Consider the following 21,744-nt stretch of genomic DNA (forward strand, 5'->3'; position numbering starts at 1 on the left):
CTTTCATCCATTCATCATAGCCGATAAATTAAAAGAAGCTAATAAAAACTAAGGGATCATCACTACATAGCCAATGATTCTGCAAACAAAGACCTTCTTTTATCCTCTAAATGGACCGTTTACCTCGGTGCGACCAAAGCAGACCTCGAGCAAAAACCAGAAAGTTTCCGGTACCAAAAATCTGCATATTCATCAGTTTTTTAATCCAAACTGCAGCTGCAGCTAACGTTTTTCATCATCAGTTAATCTGACAAATGTTTTCTCAGTTCTTCTTTTAGTATGTGAAAGGTTAGCGCTGCGGTCGCTGTACCATCACAAATCATCTCGTTTGAAAAGCTGAAACCAGAAAAAGTTACAGGTTTGTTTTGTTGTTTGTTTGTTTTCTTTTGCTTGAAAAGCGATGATAAACAAGTTATTATCAAAACTGTTGATTCATTTTAATGTGTGATGACTTAACGATGGAGATGCAGCTTAAGCGCAGAGATCTCTGCGCTGAGAGTCGGTGCTTATTCTTTACGCCTCTGAAAACTTTCTCGGTCTCAGCGTCTTGAAGACAAGATTACAAGGTCAAACTGATACCGCTGGCCCGGGTTCAAAGGTCATCTCTCTCAGCCCGACCTCCACTTACTTCACCGGCCAGAGAACGCACGTGAGGCACTTCTCGAGGCTTTATCTGTAAACGCTTTGGCAGACACTAACCAGCCTTCTTTTCAGCTTTCTTTTCATGTTAAACTGTTAGATCTAGATATGTGATTTTTGCACCATTTGTCCAGATCCTACCACATTATGTTTCATACACAAACACAACCAAAGAAAACTTTTACAAAAACTACAGCTGGACACCAAACAGACTGATATTAAAATGCTACAGTTCTTTTTTTTCTTCTTATTCTTATTATTATCGTGAAAACACATCAACTAAAATCAAACATGGCCACGTGTACAGGAATAGAAATGTGTACATAAAGCTCTCTTTGAAATACCGCTCTTCTCATTTTTTGTTTTGTTTTTCTTTTTTTAATCCTGAACAGTAAATGAAGGCCTGTATAGAGAGAAAAATCACACACACACACACACACACACACACACACACACACACACTGGACAAAAAGTGAAGAGTCGCTTAAAACCACTGCAAAGAGAGTGGTGATAAAAACATCTGCCTGTCGGAGTTCACGCAACATACACACATGGCATTTTTTTTTTTTCAAAAATCCACGTTTGTTTTTTTTATGTGGGAGGGTGAAATCATCACTTCCTACCACATCAAGTCCTTTTCACCATTTTGTGTCAGTGTGCCAAACAGTGCAGTGGCACAAAATGGTGCTGTAAGAAAGCGACTTCCTCTCTTTTCTTTTCTTTTTTTCGCACTTCTATGAACCGGGCTGCTTTCTTGCCTCACTGCAGCCACTCAAGAGTCAAACAGGTGGCGGGGAGAGAGACTGAGGAGAAAAACTCTTCCAAAGACGAGCCCTGCTCCCCCAGTCGTCCCCTGAAAGAGGGGCATTACACTTAAGAAACTGTCTTCTTCCCACCCAGGTCTGCCTCCTTCCTGTCCAGCCGCATGTACGGCTCAAATGCTGAAGAGCCGCAGCCGTAGGAGGACGACAGTTCATGGTGAGCGCTCCCCAGGAGCGGCATGGAGAAGCAGAGGGGGTGAGGTGGCGGGACACCCAGCCGCGGGGAGGGCGAGGTGCCCCCCAGCGAGGGCAGAGAAAGCCCGAACGTCCCTCCTGGTAGGGAGCTGGGAGGAGTGCTGCTGCTGATCCCTGGAGAGGTGGAAGAGCCTCCACCCGGGCTGCTCAGCAGGGAGCCATTTGCTGGATGAGACGGAGGCCCCAGGAGAGAGTTGGGTGGTGGGGGGGCAGGGCCTGACAGGAGGCGCCCCTGCTCTAGGAGGCGCAGGATGTTGCAGGTGGCCAAAGACTCAGACGTGGAGGAGGAGCGCTTGTCTGAATCCTTGGTGGTGTCCTTCTTCTGTTTGGTTCTGCGGTTTTGGAACCACACCTTCACCTGCGAAGGCAAACACAGTCTGTCAGCGGTGGAGTCGGCAAAAATGTTACGAGAAGAACTGAGAGATGATTTTGCCAAGACTCAAAGAATAGGACCAAATAAATTTTCAATCACAGTCGTGAAAACCCTGATTTTATTGCACCTTTTCTTCATTTCAGCACTGGAACGTCTCCAGAATCATCACACTGATTCACTTCATGCCAAAAGCTACACAGCTCCCAAAGTCTGAGGACACTTTGTGACCTCAAGTGCGCTGCAACAGCAAAACCAGTCATAGCCTCAGAACTCCATGAAGAACAAACAGAGATAGTTTAAAATCAAGGCAACAGCAAATGGATCAAATCTGTTGTTTCTGTCTGCAGCTTTGACCACGATTTTGCCCACTTTGTGGCCCTAAGAGGTTTGAAACGCAGAGTCTCAACTGAAACACTGGAAACTAGAATGCAAAAGGAAAAATAAAGTGAAAATTTGAAGCTGAAAGAACAAAAACGCTCTCGAAATCGTTCAGTTTCATCGTTCACAAGACATCGTGTTAACTGCAGCCAAACAGCAAAAGCTTGGTGAACTCTGTCTGTCCTTGTCTGCCATATTTAATTAATGAAGTGCAGCTTTAATGTACAGTATGCTTAAAACTTAGGAATGGCTACGGGGAGGCTGATTGAAGGGAACATAGGGGTCACAGGGTCACAGCTCATAGAGAGACACCTCTGTAAGGAGTAACCCATGAAAAATGTATAACATCCTGACCGAGATACAGCTAACTCCGTGTTTCGCTGCAGGTTCACTGTATCACAGAGTGTGGCGCTAAAACGAGCAGCGTAATAATTCAGCATTTCCAACAAGCTCTCGGCTTGGTCTAATCAAAAATGAATCAAAATCATCAGCAAAAGGAGTCTGAAACAAGTTCAGGAGAATTAGGAAAGCTTCTGTGGAACGAGACGTTGTTACTTACAAGTATTCTCGTTTGATCTTTACTTAAGAACTACAATTCAAATTAAGGTTATTTCACTTTAATTAAAAAAATAATTAAAATGTTGTTTTATTTTTTAAAATTTTAGCAATTAAATTTATTCTAGTTCATTAAAAATAAAAGTTAGGAAGCTGTATGAAAATAATTTTAAAAAGAAGAACTGGAGCAAAAAACAACTGAAATAAAATAAAAGAGACTTGGAGTATGTGGTTAAAAAAAACTGTTTGACTGATTTTCACCCCTGAGACATGTAAAAAGAAAACTTTTAAAAAGTTAACTAAAACTAAATAGAAACTAGGAAATCCCTCCTGGAAACTGAATCAAAAACAAAATAAGTAAATACATTAAAAGCAAAAATAACTCTGTGGTGTCAGATGTGATTTAGCTTAACAGCCTAAATACTAAAGCTGCTACGCAATGCTCCGTTTGTGCTATAAAAAGCAGTAACTAGAAGCAGCTGTTTTTAATTCTCGCTTCAGATTTTAAAGCTGTTTTGAAAGATTTCAAAGTACATCGACATATAATGTTCATTTACATATTTTCAGTTTCAATTCATCAGCAATTTATAGAATAATTAATCTACAGATTTATTTCTGAACTAAATGATAATCAGGAAGAAAAAGATGCAAATGCAAATCTGAGCAGTTTTTCTTTCAGCTAACTTCTTACAAGCAGCTTATTTTCTACAGGTGGTGTTTCCTTACATGTCATCCTACCTTCTGATTACTTCATTTTGTTGCTGAGGTTGGAAACCAAGCTAAACTAAACCAAAGAGATCTCCCCAGGGATTTACGGTATTAAATAATATTTGTTAATCATGCCTCGTTTATCGCCCCACTTCTTCTCCGCTCACATCTATACGGTGTAAATTTATCCAACATTACACAACAGACGTTCCTAGAAATCCAGTAATCTAATCCCTGGTAAGAGGGAATTCCTGTTACAGGAGAAACATATAAACCTGTGAAGGATCTGCAGCTCATGGTAAAAAATAAAAGAAAAAAATACTTTCATATGACTGTGTTGATTGCACAACAGCCAAATGACACATACGAAGGAACGTAAAGCTACGTGAGCGTAGATCCACAGAGAAGTTATGCGTAAACTGGACCCACACAGAAAGTGGTCACATGACCCATCGCTCTGACAGAGGGTCTCATAGGAACCTACAGGCTTAAAACACCATTTCAACTTCATTTCATCAGGCTCACTGAACATGTTTGGCCTGATCTTAAACCTCATTGCTGCTGAAAATCACTGCAGTCCACTGGTAGATTTCCAGCTGCAAGTAAGAAAAAAGGGGAGTCGTCATGACCTGGGGTTTGTGTTGTGTTTGAGCAGAAACAAATTAAGAAAAGAAAGCACAGCAGCTGTGTGCTGAGATGGACTCGATCTGGATGTCTTCTGATGCCTCAGGGGCAACTGACAATGTGTCTGTGGTTCCTAGAAAAGCTATTAATGACTAAGCCTGTGACTGTAAATGCAGAGAAGTTTTTAAAAAGATCACATAAAAAATTAAACCGACTCCACGCGATGGCCGCTGGTGCAGACATGACTGGTATTGGCCTGTTGCTTTAGTACTAAGAAGGTAAATGATCATTGTGGAGAGCAAAAGAGGAAATGTGTTTGCTATAAAGCATTGGATAACCATCCTTTGTGACTTAGCCATTAATTTGGCCTTTTAAATCAATCTGCATTTTTTACTTCTTAATTAACCTCCGAGGACCTGGCGTCCACATATGTGGACATCACATTTTGGGTTATTTAGACTAAAATACTCAATTTTGCTCTACTGATATCCACTTATGAGGACATTATACTGCCATTGTTCTATAAAACTTTTAAACGAATATCCTCATATGTGGCTCTTATGTTTCTTAAAAACAAAAAGAAGGTTAAAAAAAAGTTGGTAATTCTTTGTTTTTACATTCATTGGGCCCCAATGACCCCAAATATCAAAGACAAATTAAAAATGCGTGCCGTGGAAGAGTTCTTAGGAGGTTAAGAATAACCAGACTTTTTTGGCAAGTGTTGCACTTCCATGACAAGCAGATATCCCGGGTAAAATTTCAGTTTCCATCTGCTGATCATAAAAAGTGCAGATCTGACCAAATCAAATCCCTAGAAATGTGTCCCATGCCACTGGAGGCTTCCATACATGCTCATCTAATCCCGACTTCTGTGAGATTATGGGACATTTAGTAAGAACTCAAGGGCACTTTGATGGTTCCTACGTACACATTTCGATCCTTCCCAAGGACCCTGCGGTCCTTCTAGACTCTTGCTGAGAGACGCTTTTGTTCAACTGGTATCAGCTAACTCTTATCTTCCAAAACATCAGAGCAATCCAGTAAGGCAATAATCTAAAGCTGTTCATTTTTATTCAGATAGTCAGTCTGGCTGGTGTTAACTACAGTGTCACTGTAACAGCTACTAGTTCAAGTGAGATCATAGTTCCAGCTACTGACGTGACACAAATAATGAGATCAGAGAGGATCCAAAGAATCCCACAGCTCAGAGAGAAATACTGATGCAAGCACATCTTACTGCAAAGACCCAAACGAGGCGCGGGGGGGGGGGGGACGGGACGTCAGAGACGGAGATAAGAGGGGAGAAGAGGGGAGGGACAACAGGAGGGTGGGAAAAGCATCAGAAATGATGTGTGCAGCATCATGTCCTTCCTTATAGTCCAGATTTCGTCCTCGTTAGCTCACACACGACCCTCTAAGACCTCTCTCTGTATCTTCACGTGCCTGCCAAATATCCAGTTAAAGGCTTTCACTATGGAGCAAAAATCCCTTTCCTCTACCCTCATTGACGTGGGCGTGGCTTCCTCTCCTGCTCACATCAGTATCCTCCTATCCACTGCTCCAAACAAAAGGAGGGAGGGGTGAAAAAAAAGCTTTCCGATGTTTTACAGAGGGAAAATGATGAGAGGAGAAGAAAGCAAAGCTGCCTTTGGTACATCTACACTATTGGATGTAAATCCTTTTTTAATGGGATCCAGGGTTCAGCGTGGAAGCAGAGATTACCGAGGGAGATCTGGATCGGGTGTGACCTGCATTTGCCCTAGACAGGCAGACAGGCTCACCCTCTGCACCCACGCCCTAATGCAGTACAGGGGGCATGGTCGGGCGAGGGCGAAGAGTTTAGGGACTGAGTCCTCCATGAGGTTATATTTAAAACAATCCAGCTTACGAACCAATATCCATCTCATTGTGTTTTCAGCCCAGACGTCCTTATCACTACATCATGGAATAACAAGAGCTTCATAAATAACTCCTCCTCAAATGCCATTAATGATGAAGAAGAGCTGCTAATAAAGGATCAAATGTTTCTTACATTGGTTGAGCACCTCGCACTGAAGCCTTTGCATTAAAACCTCACAAACACATGCTTTCATGCTTTGAAGAGACAGTAATTTACTATATATTATTGCTTTTATAATTATTATTAATAATTACAACTCTGTGGAGCTGTGGTACGCTCTAAAACAGTCTTTTATTAAACATTAAGAAGTTGGTTTATCTATTAAATGATATTTACAGGTGCAGGCAGGCTTTTTGTGAATGTTCTTGTGTGGAAATATGTCATTATGTATATGGCTATTTTGAAAAAAAAAATCACATATGCATGTCTGTCTTGACCAGTGGATCTCTAGTTTAGTTTCCAGCGCGCACGTCACTTCTTCTCCCTGAAACCAGCCAATGCTGAGCAACAAAACACAATGTAAACAGTGATGGGGTAAATTCAGCCAGGTTGGGGTACGTTCAACAAAATGGAGAGATGATGAGGCCGCCGGGCACAGGTCAGAGGCCTTCACCGTGGTTACAGCCAGCTGCAAACAGCAAGGTGGGCAAACCGGGTTAGAGGTAGAAAGGTTAAGCCAGATCAAGACCCAATGTACAGATCAAGTGGGCATATGTGTGTGCACCTAAGCTTTGCTGTATCCAGCTAGAGATGGAGAACTGGAGATCATGAAAAGATTTATTTGTGTTTAGATGCATTTATGATTCTCAATTTCTTAATGTTTTTTTTGTTTGTTTTTTTTTTGCACTTTGACCCTTTTGTTGTATGCACTTGACCCCCCCCCCCCCCCCCCCCCTGCACGATTGAAATCATTAACTACAACATCCCAGCAGCACTCTCTGACTGTATAATGGCTGTGTAATGCAAAGTGAAATGCTGCGCACTTTCTACGACTCCTCCACCCGCTTGTTGCTCCCACTGTGACCCTGTTGAGATCCCCTGATCTCAGGCATGTGACGAACACACAATGAAAACACTTTTCCATGGAGATTGTACCAGGCGCACCAGGGGCCACTGAACCATATATAATGCAATGATGGATGCTCGACTGTATGTAGCGCAATGGGCCACTGGCGACTCAGCTGTACTGTATGCGATGGGTTGGTAGCGGCTAGCTAATGGGCCGGACCAACTATCTATTATAAACTTACTGTCCTTTTAGTTTGGGGAAACTTACACTAATATCTATAAAACTGTTTCACAAAGATGATCAGTCGTATTTATGTCTCTGCACCTAAACTTAAAACTCACCTGTCCGTTTCAAAATAACCATCGTTATATTTGCTCACTTCTTAACCACTACCCTGACATTTGAATCATTTACATGCTTTTATTGTGAAGCCCCGTGGAGCGTTTGTTCTCAAATGCCTGCATAACCATGTTGTTTTAGCAGATGGCATCACGTCACACCGACCCTGGCCTCTCTCCATTGGCTCCCTGCATGTTTTACTTTAACGCACAGCAGAAATGCTCCTCCATCAGGGCCCCTCAGCTCTGCACAACCTGCCTGAGGAGAGACGCTTTAAACCGTCGAGGACTTCCTTAAATCACTTCTGAAAGCATATTTTGATAAACTCATTAACGCAGTGCTGTTGTTTATTTTCCACTGTCTTGTTTGTTGTCTCCACTGTTGCTGTAGCTTTTATAGCTTTTATTCCTTGAATGGTATTTATTAATATTATTGACATTTTGCTTTTCGCCCCTTTCCCCCCCATTAATGTTTGGCTTTCTGTTTTCATTTACCTCCTGTGTCCTGATTTTGTTCGTTTTTCAAAGCACTTAATAATAAGTCTTTTTAAAATGTGCTCTATAAATGAAGTCATTATAATAAAATGAAGTTTTTATGTACACACAGCAGAGGATGTGATCTCCTCATTGTTTCTGGGTATTTCAATATCACTTCTGTCGAGTATCAAAATGTGTGGTTGCAAAGAATCCCAGAATCTGCCCGTTTGAGGTTAAATGTACCAGATTCGATCATTTAAACACGTTCATGCATGAAAAAAATAGTAGTAGTATTGTATTAAAAGTAAAATCACCTCAGTTTAGGACTAGAAATCATTTTCACCTGCCTGATATTCACATCTCCCCTCCAAACTGTTGTCAGCAACACATTTCACCTGACCTCTAAACCTCAGAGCAGCTCCAGGTTCACTCAGAGGTTAACCTCGTTTTATAGAATCGCTGTTAGACATGGCTGCCTAATCCTCCTTAGCACAAAAGCACTCGGGACTGTTATGAGGCCCACCTCTCTCACTCTCTCTCTCTGCCCCTCCTTCCTGTCCTCTGTCCAATGACTGCTCTCCGTTTAAGCCATTACCTCCTCCCCGCGCACACTGCAACGTTAGCGATACACCGCACGCATTCAGCAAAAAAAAAACTCAGCAGGTGTTTGGATGTGGTCCATGACTTTTTGTGCATGTCACCCCGCAGTCACTTGAATTTCCCATCGCCTTCGGCACATGGTCTCGTCTTGGCTGCGCAGCCTCGTGATGCCCAAATCTGTGACAGTTGTTATTTTTTTTCCATCTTTCTGGGGAATCACAGCTGGTAAAAGCAAGCTACAATAAAGCGCGACTCTACCTTATTCTTAGATTTCATGTCTGTGCATGCATCACCTATAGCACAGGGGGTCCCGCATCTCCTCTGCTCAGCGGCTTTCCTGTTAAAGACTTTAGAGTGTTTTAAATGAGCCAAAATGAAAGCATGTAAAGCCATCTATGCTACTAAAACACTGTCGTTAAGGCCACATTTTAGATACTTGTACTCATCAGTATTTGACTGGATTCATTACCTTCTAATTTATTTAATTTGCTCCGCCTCCACATTTGCTCCGTTTATCTGACTGCTTCCCAGCATTCCCATTTTCAACCACGGGAGTCATTGCAATTGTCAAACTGGAAATCTTACCCAAAAAATAAGGGCCACATGGGAGACCTTTGACCCCTCTAATTGTCTGGCAACTTGGGGTCAGCTTTGTGTGTGTCTGTGTTTGTGTGAGTGTTTGTGCACATGAAGTGAAAACCTCTTGTATCCAGTTCTGCTGATTTCCTATTTCCCCATAAGCTGAAGGATTACAAGTTGCTCCATATGTTTGTAAAATTACCCTCTGCTTGGCTTCACACACTCTTCACTCTGCCAGAAACTGATGAAGCAAGTCAAATCAATCTATGAGAGTGATTAGGGACAAAGGCGGCGAAGAATTAATTGCTGTTATGTTCTGATTACCTAATCAGTTGATTAGATAATCAGAGCTTCACAGGTTTCTTCCTGACCATCGCTAAGTTGGACAAAGTTCCCATTTTGAAGACGACGCTCGAGTTTTAGGTCACTGCGGAGCGAAGAGGAAAGAGTTTGTTTCTTTTCAGCACCAAGTCCAAACATTTAATCTGAAAGCACAAAGGCAGCAAGTGTCCGTCTTTCTGTCTGTCTGTCTGTCTGACAGCCTCCCTTCCTATCTCTTTCTCCATTCTGAGTGTTTGGACAATCGCCGTACTGTGCGGCCGCCTCTCTGCTACATCTGCAAAACTATACGTAATGGCCAGGCCCTCTACGCTCCAGACGATCGGCCAGACAACGTCTGTCTGGGCCGTCATGGAGAACAATACGCACAACGAGCACATTCACTGTAAGCAGACACCCGCAGGAGCACGGCTCGTCGTCTTGTCTCAGAGAAACATAGCTGTCTTTCAGGGATCTATCGGCATGTACGTAAAATCACTTTCTGCTCGTGTTATCAAAAAAGGAATTTTGTATATCTAAAGGAGGAAAATCGGATTTCCCATAGGGCTTAATCAGGTCCATAATACACCTCTCTTGCTATTTCCCACTAAAACATTGACCGTTAAATAATATCATGCAAAGAATTTTGCACAGTTGCACAAGCAAACGGTAACTTCAGTTTCATAAGAGGTCAGAAAGGGTCATCGAGAGCCACGTTTCTCTCCTTTTACCCTCACATAGTGCTCAACATAACAATTATTAATTCATTAATACATTTTATTTATGAACCACTTTGCAAGCTGCTAAGAGAAGCCTTACACAACCGGTTACAAAGCCAAAGTTACAGGTTTTGGGATCCACATTAGATCATCTGTGACCTCTGACCCCTCTGCAGTACAGTAGGCCACAAAACAAAAAGCAACAAACAGCATCATTTGAAGTTTTTACAGCCATTAAACTGCTCTCCCAGGCTGAGAGAAAAGACATCAGAAAGGGCAACAAACAAAGCATGACACTCATTTTGGGTGACTTATACACCTGCAGCTACATCTGAGAGGTTCACTCTAACACTGGCTGTACACTTCCTTCCATCTATCCAACCATCCACCCATCTTCTACCACTTATCCAGGGCTTCAGGTCACTGGGACAACATGAGCCAGTCCCTGGCTACCGCCTCCAGCTCTTCCAGGGGAATAAAGAGGCATTCCCAAACCAGGTGGATTGCAGGTTGGACATACCCAAAACACATACACACTAAAATGTGCTTCTTTTACAGAGTGTTTGGAGGCCAGCAGGGACAGAATCTGACTGGGCCAGAAAACACATGCAAATCATTCGTGTGCACACTCACCTGAGAGCTCAGTGAAGAAAACAAACTAAAGCAGACTGAATGATTTGTTTGGGATAAAAACAAGAGAAAGTTAAGAGCCGATCTGTGAACAAGCTCCACCTGCTCTGATCCAACACTTTTTACATGAAGCCAACTTTGTGTCCCACATACTAAACAATTTAACGGACAGCACACTGCACTGCACAAAACATAAGTTTTTTAAAAATATATTATCACAATATTCTTTTTTAATTCTCTTGACACTGAAATACCTTAATTTACACAAAAAATCTTCTCATACTCCCTTCTTCAATTTTTAAAATAAATAGGCAGTGGAGGCTGATAAAGAGAAGATATAGGAGACACTTTAGACTTAGATTTTACTTTCTGTACACGGAGAAAAAAAAAATCTAAGGGTTTGTAGTCACAGTCCTAGATCCTGGAAGAGATTTATTTTGGAGATTTTTTACGTTTCTAACAGCCGAATGTTAAAAGATGTCTAACAGAAATCTAAAATCAGTGTTTATTTGCGGTGCATTCAAACAAATATGTTAAAAAAAGGTGTGCATTTGTGCTAGCATATGCCCAAATGTGCTCTGTTCAGTCAGCTATAAATTATCTATAAAACACGATCTCATCCCTGAACTCTCTTCCATTTGAGGCAGGATTACACCACAGCACAGAAACCATTAAATCCACAGCTTTCTGTGGAAGGGCTGCAGACAACAAAAGGCTGAGACAAAGGCAACCTGTACTTCATCTGGAGGGCAAACACACCACTCGAGCTAGTGGAGAGATTTAAAGAACACACAAGTTTGTTTTTCTTTGTTTTTTTGTTTTTTCCTGGCTGAAAATGTTGTACATGCTTTTATATTTTTTTTTTTACATTTTTCTAATGCTGACAGGCCATGTGTTTCGTCTGGAAGTGTGAGGTAGAATACACACGATAACACACACACATAATGTGTCCTAAAATACAGACGGTTACATAGACTTTCACTGAATCAACTGATTTCTCTGACTGCCATCCTAAAGCAACTCCACATGCAGGAACACACCTCCATAAACATCCATCAGTCCTCCGTTATCCAACCAAAACTGACCATGAAGGTAACAGAAATGGAGGCTTCATGTACAGTTCAGGCTTTGTGTGTGTGTGTGTGTGTGTGTGTGTGTGTGTGTGTGTGTGTGTGTGTGTGTGTGTGTGTGTGTGTGTGTGTGTGCTCCAGCCCTTCCTGCTGTGTTGTCCAGTAGCGGGGAGCCACCTGCCGGGATGAAGGGGGAGCTCTGAGCTGGTAACAGATTACAGAGTAACGCGTTACAACAGAGTGAGGGCCACGAGTGACCCTCTTTACACCTGCTTTGTTCATACGTGGACTCAAATGTTTCAATGAGGCTGAAGTCTTCGGTTTCTCTGAATTGTTTCAGTCAGAATAATTTAAGAAAAATAACTGTAACTGTAACCTTCTCTCTCACCCTGCTCTTTGTACTCTTTCAGCTCAATGCAGAAAAATCATATATATATATATATATATATATATACGAATAACTAATTTAAAATTAACTTCTTCCACACTAACAGAGCTCCACCCATTTTTATGGATAAATGATTGCATATGAGAAGAAGATTTACGCTTTCAAACTCGGGCCAAAATCACCAGAATCAGATTTGAAAGAAAGTGCAAAGTTTACATTTACGTTTTGGAGCTTGGAACACGTGAGAATAATAGTTTTGATATTCAGATGCTGATCAACTGCTGGAAGTGACTTTTACTTCTTATTTATGTGTTTTCTATATTTTTATATTATATGAATCAATTATGGAAATTTGTGTGTTTGTGAGCTGATTCAGGGTCAGCTTGAATACAAGCAATACCGGGAGTTAGGGATTTTTTTAATTTTATTTTTTAATTTAATTTAATGTATTTATAAATGTATTATATATTTTTTTATTTAGTCTTTTTCATTTCAGTGATCACTTGATACAAAAGAGTTTGGCATAAAAAATAACGATGAAAGATGCACAGAGAAATACGCACATTTTCACCATATTTTAATTGGAAGTTAATCATCATCTAAAAGTCGATCATATTCCCACCGAGTAAACAAAATCGAAACTACCCCAAAACATGGACTTTATTCTAAAGTGCTTTAAGCCCTGAGGCCTTCTGCTGTTTTTGCTTTCCAACAGAAATTGTTCACGATAGATAGATAGATAGATAGATAGATAGATAGATAGATAGATAGATAGATAGATAGATAGATAGATAGATAGATAGATAGATAGATAGATAGATAGATAGATAGATAGATAGATAGATAGATAGATAGATAGATAGATAGATAGATAGATAGATGTAATTGAGTTCCTTTTAAAGGTAACGCTCTTTAATTGTAGCATGAAAATCAGATTACTGCTCGAAAATCTTTAGAAGCGAACTCAAAACATCAACAAACACCATAAGTCACCAGAAAGCCAGAAAAACATCTCCAAACATCTTCCTTAAAGGGGGTCTGAAACTTATAAGAGCTCCTATCTTTCCTTTGTGATTGGTCGCGATTAGCCTTGAATGGCGCATTTGCCTAAAAACATGGAACCGCCACCGATAGAAAGAGGATAATAATGAGGAAGAAAACGCCTCTAATGCCAACTAAAAGCCTTTCGATCACGCTTAAAAGCTGTTCCCATAGCATTAAGAAATTTCGACTCCGTGGGTTTAATATTTCACATCAAAGAGATTTTTTTCACTTTTTTTTTCACGTCACTTGAAGGCCAGACAGTTTTTCATTCAGCCAATCCTCAGCAGCAGGAAGCTGAGGCCCTCCCATTAACACCCCTATATGCAGCGCTAATGAGGGACACAGTGGCTGCTCTGTGTTTCACACACGTCCATCCGACCACCTTTATTTGTGAGGGCATGTTTTGAGGTACTTCACAATTGGTTTGCTTCGCGCACGACGAAGATGCGCAAAAGTGCTGCGTGTTTTTGCTTGCAACTAGTGCTTTCACGCAGGCGACGCGTCTCGGTACACAGCAGTGTTAAATCGACACTAGAGAGTGGGTCCACTCCTCTGAGTGTTAAATATAACACTGTTGAGTGTTAAATGAACACTTTTGACAGTGTTATATTTTTAAAAGTAACCTAGTCAGTGTTGAAGATTAACAAAGACTAACACTGAGCAGTGCTGATTTTCTAACACTGAAAAATAACTCAAAATGTTAGAAATATTCCAGTGTTTATATATATATGAAAAAAACATGAATATTAAAAAGCACACATTTGGACAGCAGAAGTCCAACTCACCTGTTTTAATCTTTAACATAAAGTGCATAAAGTGAAGTTACAGAGGATATAAGTTAATGCTGATTACATCTGCGCCAAGCTTTTTATTGTTCTACATATGTCAACTTGTCCTTCAGCCAACAGTTTAGCCAGTTGTAATTTGTAATTTAGGGACAATTCTCTGAAACCAGCTCATTTTTAGAAGAAAAGAAAGAAACATAAAGCCTGCTGTGCTGCCGCTGCTGCTAATGCATAACTCCATACAGCTATGACCTCTGTGGTTGGGCAGGAATGAATGACGGGAGGTGGGTTCAGGAAAGAGTGCCATGAAATGTCACGATCTATTTTTTTTATGTTACAAAAACACCAACCCCCACCACCACCACCAATCATTTTCTGTAGTTTTTTTGTTCACTGTGTGCTCAGCCTTGATTCTGTGTGGTTTCTTACCAACGTACAACCAAATAAACTGAATTAATAACTATGTATTTACATTTTAATTATATTTCTCTGCGTTTGCTGACAATTAAAACAATTTGAAAAGACACAAGTGCACTTTGATCGTAACACACAAGCAGCTAATGTGCATCCACATGTGTCACGGAGATGTTGACTCACCAAGAGGCTGTGGTTTGAAATTCATCAAAAAATGCATATATACCTAAATGTAGGCAGAGGTATTTTAAAAGCTCCAAAAATGGACTTGTGGTAGATACTTATTGATCCCATCACTGTGAAAACATGTGTTCTTGAAAACGGACATAAATAAACAATTTTCTGTGGAAAGTTATTCTGAGCTTTGCGACTCCTCGTTTGCGATTGGTCGAGGAGCCAATTAAAGATTCTGCTCACACCTGTGCTCACAATTAAGAAAACATCTGTCTGTCGCTAATCGAACCCCCGCTTTAGCTAGCCAAGTATAGCAGAGGGCTGTGATGTTATTAAAGTAGCCTTTGTTATGAGATAAATGTATTGGCTAGGAACCGGCTACTTAACTTAGTAGCTAAGTGCATAGTTGGAGAAAATTTTGTCACGGCTAATTATTTTTAAATATTTATAAACCGTTTTGTTTTGTATCATTTTTTAAAAGTATTTTTGGTCCAGAGCAGCTAGCTCCGTTTTGGCCTTACCTGCGTTTCCGACAGATTCAGCTGTCTCGCGAGCTCCGTGCGCTCGCGCCCCACTACGTACTGGCACCGCTGGAACTCGAGCTCGAGCCGGTACAGCTGTTCGGCCGTGAAGGAGGTCCGCGTGCGTTTGGGCCGATCCAAGTCCAGGCCCTTGGGCAGGACGATCTCTCGGATGGTGCCTTTGGCGTCTGTCCAGAAAAAGAAACGTCGATTCGGTTAAAGTAAGTGTTAACGTGAGGCTGTGGTGGTTATAACATAGCAACAGATAGCTGCTGAAAACGAAACAGAGAAAAACAGCTAAAAACTAGATTAATCGACTTTCCAGCAGCTGCAGACTTCAGAAACAGAACTATAAAGATACTAAACCGGCCAATATACGACTTCAGAGAGAAAACACGGAGGCAAACAGACTCTGTTATCAGTAATGAGCCTGGGTGTTAGGTGTTGTAAATGATGGCACATACTTTTAATGGTATGTTAGTTGGCTCTTCATAACAAGTAACCGAGTCACTGCCTTTAATCCACTCCCTGACGTTTCTTTATTGAACCAACGTGCCATGTTATCATTAAAACTGAATTAGTTGGGTTTAAACTTGCCCTGCGCCCAAAACGCAGGGACATCAGGGGACATACATGAGGCTTGTAGAGCTGAGGGCCATGTTGGGTTAACGTGCGTAAAAGATAAATAAATAAATAAATTTTAAAAAAACCAAATTTGTGTGACGCATTGTCAAATTTATGGTACTGCGAGTATTTGGCTGTTGGTCAGTTCCTTTAAAAAAATTAAGTGTTGTATCACTTAATTTCTGCCCTGGGTCTTAAACAGAGCTACTAATGTGTTTTGTAACACTGCGACTCAGCTGCACAGAAGCTCTCTGAGCATCGTTTCCACTCCAAGCACCAGGACTGCGCGCCGTTATCTGCCCCGAACATTAGTTAGCGCGCACGGTTTCTATGGGTGGCAGCTTTCCTGCTTTTTCCTTGTGTTGACTTTTAAGTATTATTGTTTCATGTTTGCCATGACTTTTTTCCCTCCCAGAATAATGAAAACACCGGGAAAAAAATAATAATAAATAATTTCATACATTGAATCAGACCTAGTGGAGAGCCGAAAATTAAAAAGTCCTTGATAAAAAAAAAACCCACCCGTATTTCTTAAAAAAGAAAAAATTAAAAAGTTTGTTTGTTTTGTTTTGTGTTTTTAAACCACGTGTCCAGCCCGTGTATTTGTGGTCTCACTGTAGCTACGAATATTTGTTCGTATTTATCACAACGAATGGACGCACCGGCCAGACATGATCCAGTCGTTGTCCACGGTTTTTTCAGGTCATAAAATATGTACTCCAATAAAATATGAAGAGCTTTGAATAAAATATGAAACAAAACCGATTGAACTGGAGGCACATAGTGTTTTCTACGGGCAGGACATTGCTAACGGTAAGAGAAACGCATAGTGTGCGTAAAAACAAAACTCGTTTTTTTCTTTTGTTTGTTTTTTGTTGTTGTTAAGCTGTGCAGTTACATGGACTTGTTCGGCTCCTATAAATGTCAAACACCCTCTTCTTTGTAACGTGGAGTTGAAAATGTAAATAAAACACAGCAGGTAAGTTAAAATGAGGATTGTTGCGTAAAAGACAAAAGGCCGGTTGTTTTTACGTTTTGGTGACAATTAGAAGCGTCTGTGAAATGCCGTGAATTCATCAGTTATGGTCCCTGCACGCCATGAGCTGTACTGAAAACGCATTTCAATCCCAGCCCTACCAACAGCTCAAACACAAGTGTTTGGTTACCCCCAGGTCCCTGATGCATAATGAGCTCTCCGTCTTTACGCACACATAGTTTATTTGCATAAAGTGTAGCCAGGCAAGAGAAAGGAAGGGGGAAAATCTTCTCTTCAGAGAGGCTAAATCTACTTAAACACAATCATACAGTACATACAGTTTAGATATGTCCTTGCTCGAGCAGCTCGAACTGAGCAAATATTTGCAAGCAGAGGAGGAAGCCAGCGGCTGTTTGCAGACCTGCTGACCTCTCGATGACCTCGGTGGCTCCGCGGAAAAGCCGGCCTCAGCTCGAAAAACAAATCCTACCGACGTTTAACCACACACTATCCCCACCTAAATGGCCTCACAGATCTGTCCTCCAGGCCTCTTTTTCTTCTCAGATGATCAAACTGAGGCAGCACAATAAGGACCGTATGTTCCAGCACTAGGGAGTGACGAGTGCTGAGGATTCACAATGAACACCTGACTGCCAGATCTCTTAATACAGAACTACGTTTGATTCAGTATGTCCATAAATAATCACAAACACTATTTTACATACAGATAAAACGCTCGAATAGAATCACCCAACAATGTTTAATTATGTGCAACAAAGAGTCAGAAATAAAGAATGACTCTGTTATTAATAAGCCGTGTAGGTGCATTTCTACAGGAGCACAGACGGTTTTTAGACCTCTTACATGGACATTTCTCTCCCTCTTCCTGCCATAGCCCTCCTAGTGAACTGTAGTAATTTTAATATTCTCTAAAGCTAAATATGCTTTTTTCCCCGCTTAGTGTGAGCCATGACAGCGCACGACAAAACGCTCGATGAAAGCTAAAACTAAACCAGCCAGCAGCCACAACATCCTCAGCTTTCTATAACCTGAAAACTGATAGGCCGACATACCGAGTCTGCCCACAGCGGTTACACACTCCTGCGAAATAGATCCCCATCGAAATAACGCTCAGATTTTATTTTATTTTTATTGTCCTCTCTCAATGCAGAGAAGCTGACGTTTATGTTTTTTCATAAATGAAATGCATTCTGGGGAAAAAAAATCCATGCACGAAACTCTTACAATGGCTCACAGTTTTCAAATATTCTAAATATAAATCAATATTTTAAACGAGGTTAAGACAGTTATTTCATAACTCAAATTATATAATTTTAATTTAATTTGCAGCTGGCCTAAAATATGTCTAACTGCTGTTTTATGTATGTTTGTGTATTTTACATACATTTAAAAAAGTACATCATGTACTTTTTTCATATTTTTTTAGCTGTCATCGGAACACATGATTTAAGTTCTCTTTTTATGTTTTCCATGACTCTGAAAGAACTACCAGCAATCATTTACGAACTTTAAGGATTAGAAACGGATGTATTTTATTTTATTATTATTTTTATTTTCTTCTTGACTTCATATTTTATCGGAACTTATTTTCTCACGATCTTACCCAGATTTCTGACCTCCTGCAGGAGAGTGTGGACTTTAACACTTAATGAAATATTATGTATTAATATTTGTAATAATATAATGTTACTGACAGAAAAGGCAATACACACACACTTATGTGTGTTTATTTTGTGTGTGTGTGTGTGTGTGTGTGTGTGTGTGTGTGTGTGTGTGTGTGTGTGTGTTTGTTTTAAAATATATATCAGTTCTTTTGCACAAACAGCGCGACTTCTCCCTGATTTTAAGTTTTAAGCCTTTCTTTTACTTCCTGCACCTCTCAGCTGTGATTTGAAGCAGCTGCACTCACTATCGCTTAAAGGCAAAATATCCCTGCTGTTAGGAAAATATAAGGCATCATCTCACTGAAGCAAAATGTCCCTGTTTTCATTATTGATTGGACTAATTAATTTTTTATGCTCTCACACGAACAAAGGTGCGGCCACAATTGATGCAACCAGTATTAGTCGATGATTTGTCTCAGAGGTTTAAGTTTGCATAAGTAAAAATGACTTAGAAAGCGAAGGTGTGTTTACTCCCCTACTGTTGCTGTTTAAAACTGTTATAGTTAAAGTGCACGCCGCCTGTTGTTACTACAATAGATACTTTTTTCTCTTTTTTTCTGGGTCTCTCTTCACCAGATGTGTCATGCTCACATCATACGCTTTGTTTAGAAGTTCAAGTGTGTGTTTGATAAACTTTCACAGTTTTGACTCCATATAAACACAAGTGTTTCTTCTTTTTATTTAATAGTTTGATATGATATTTAAACCATTTCCAGGAAAATTCTTACCACTGTCTAAAGTGTGTATATTTTATTTTAAATGCATTGCCTGGCTGCACTGTGTATCTGAAGTTAGTCTATAATCTAAACTGTTTTTGTTGTACATCCACTTAATTTATTTATGATACTCGTGTACTGCGTAAAATTTGACAGATCTTTGTCTGATCAGCAGTTTTAAGCACAGGACTAATCTCTTCGTTTTGTCCACTCACCTCTTACTAAAATTCTCCGGCAGTAGTCAGGGTCCACTCCCAAAAGTTTGTCATGCCCGTCTTCGCTGGAGGAAGTCGGCGTGGATGCTGATGTTCCCGGGGTGTCGGTGGAGCTCTGAACCGGAGACCGGTTCCCTATCTCGGAGCGACACTTTGTTTCCATCCTGTCCGGACACAGTGGGTTGGGACCACAGCGGTGGTTCCCATCGCCCATAGTCGTGGCCTGGTCAAACATCTACAAGTAAGTTACAATCTATAAGATTAGCTTTATCTCTCCCTCCTTACGTCACTTCCACTCAGTCCTCTCTTTCTACTTTCTTCACCTCTTTGAAAATGTTCTCCAGAGACGAGGAGAGCATGCCCCCCTCTCCCTCCAAAATAAAGTAGATCCAGTTACAAAGGAACCATGTGGTCCTGCAAAGGGACCGTGGTGAGCTTCAGGTGTTGCTGCATGACGCACGGTCCGGAGTCCAAAACCGAAGCAAGAGTTAGCCGGGCCTAGGGGGGGGTGAGAGCGAAAAAGAGACCTCGATATATTTTCTCTAACTATACGAGGTGCAGGAGGAATGCATGGTGCGGGCTGCAAGGGGGCAACAAGATCTACGGAGGAGCGGGGAGGTGCCACTCACACACTGCTCACCCACATAGAAATAAAGTGTGAGGAGGCGCTGAAAAAACCCCCCACAGCGGCCACAGTTCACCGTGCAGAAGTCAGGAAGGAAAGTTTCTCCTGGTTTGTCCAGCGCAGCAGCCTGTTACTTCACTCCTGGTCAGATCGGCTGCCTCTGCAGATCCGTGACTGCATGTTGATGATGATGATGATGATGATGGTGAGATGGTCACATAAGGGGGTCGTCCTTCTCCTGCTTTTGAAAGGCGCACAAACAAAAAAAATGTCTGTGTTGAGACCCTTCTAGAGGGTGTCGGGTAATGGGGTCACATTTGCTCGCAGAGTCTCGAGCACTCTTGTTGGTTTGTTGACAATTTGCTTTACAGCTGAAACATCACGTCTGAGCGGGGCGGCTCGAGCACCCTGCCTACATCAGAGCAGGAGAGACGGTGCTGTGTGGATAGCATTTGTGGTGACACGGTGCACTTTACAGAGGCAGGAACCAGACGTCATTTCCTGCCCGCACAGAGTCGCTCTCCCATTGGTCCACCGGCAGGGCATGTTTTCACTAGAGGATAAGCGGCGCTGTGGACTGCGATCAGGCACAGAGATATGAGACGATTATTTTTTTTTCCTGCAGTATTTCTCTGGAAACAGCCCGAAGAAGCAATGCACGGGTTTCCCTACAGCATCAGCACCAGCTCTGACTTTTTATGTGTGTTTTTGTGTTGTTGTACGGCTGAACTCTGAGCTCCTCACTGCGGTCCAGAAAACAATGAGTGCAGATGCACAATGAACAGTTCTGACCCAGTAAGGTAAAGCCTGAATTATTCTCAATATGTCTCAGTTTAGCTCGATTTTTTCCCTCACTCGATCAGAGGCACTAGCAATTCTCAATGGAAGCCTCTTAACACCAGGAAAAATATATATATATATATATATTTGAGCTGTGCAGTAAAATATATGCTTAATTTCCTGCTTATTAAATCCTGGATGTTCTTATCGGTCTTTGCCACATATTGGGAATAAACAGAAAGCCCCCTGCCCTGCTCGCATGCTGTGAGCGTTTCTAAATCTATTCTTCATTCACATGAACCTTCGAGTTCCCTTTTTCTTATTGAAATCAAAATATTACGATACTAGTCGTTTTTTAAAACCGAAATCATGATTTGGGGCCATTAAATAAATTTCTATATTACTAGACTGTGCTGTGCGTTGAGGACAGAGTCGCTTCAATACGCAGAACCTCAAAAACTGAGTTGGATTTTTTTCTGAGAAAGTTGTTGTGCCCCTGAATGTTGTTGTGATGAGGCCATAATTTTGTAAAAAAATAAATAAAAAACAAAGCTCATAGCTAAATAAATAAATAAAATACATGTATTTTTTAAATGTGTGGTATCTACAAAATATTTTATCTGCATAGCTTTAGTTCAGAGATTGGATTTTTAGCTTCCAGCCAAAAGCAGCTGTATCCTGAGGATGGATGCAACAGCAGCAAAACACGTGTTTTGAAAATTTAATCCGGTGCCATAGTGTCACAATCTCCACTCTGAAAATGACCAAAGAGTTAAACCAACTGTCTGAATAGGCTTTCCGGTTATTTTGTCCACCCCCTTAGCCTGCACAGAATTGTCTGGTCTTTTGTTTATGATATGGATG

At 41.1% G+C, this 21,744-nt stretch overlaps 1 protein-coding gene across 1 annotated transcript; it reads right to left on the minus strand.

Moving 5' to 3' along the window:
- Positions 1-840: 840 nt before the first annotated feature.
- Positions 841-20,209, minus strand: LOC146581166 (ventral anterior homeobox 2-like). Its single transcript, XM_085269671.1, has 3 exons — positions 19,476-20,209; positions 15,260-15,447; positions 841-2,013 (listed from the first exon to the last, which is right to left on the minus strand). The coding sequence occupies exons 1-3, from the start codon at positions 19,708-19,710 to the stop codon at positions 1,513-1,515; spliced, it is 924 nt and encodes a 307-aa protein (XP_085125797.1). The 5' UTR covers positions 19,711-20,209; the 3' UTR covers positions 841-1,512.
- Positions 20,210-21,744: the final 1,535 nt, after the last annotated feature.

This window comes from Mchenga conophoros, linkage group LG3, assembly GCF_057382185.1.
Source record: "Mchenga conophoros isolate Kocher_MC1m ecotype Shallow Benthic linkage group LG3, M_conophoros_male_GT1.1, whole genome shotgun sequence".
NCBI classification, from domain to species: Eukaryota; Metazoa; Chordata; class Actinopteri; order Cichliformes; family Cichlidae; genus Mchenga; species Mchenga conophoros.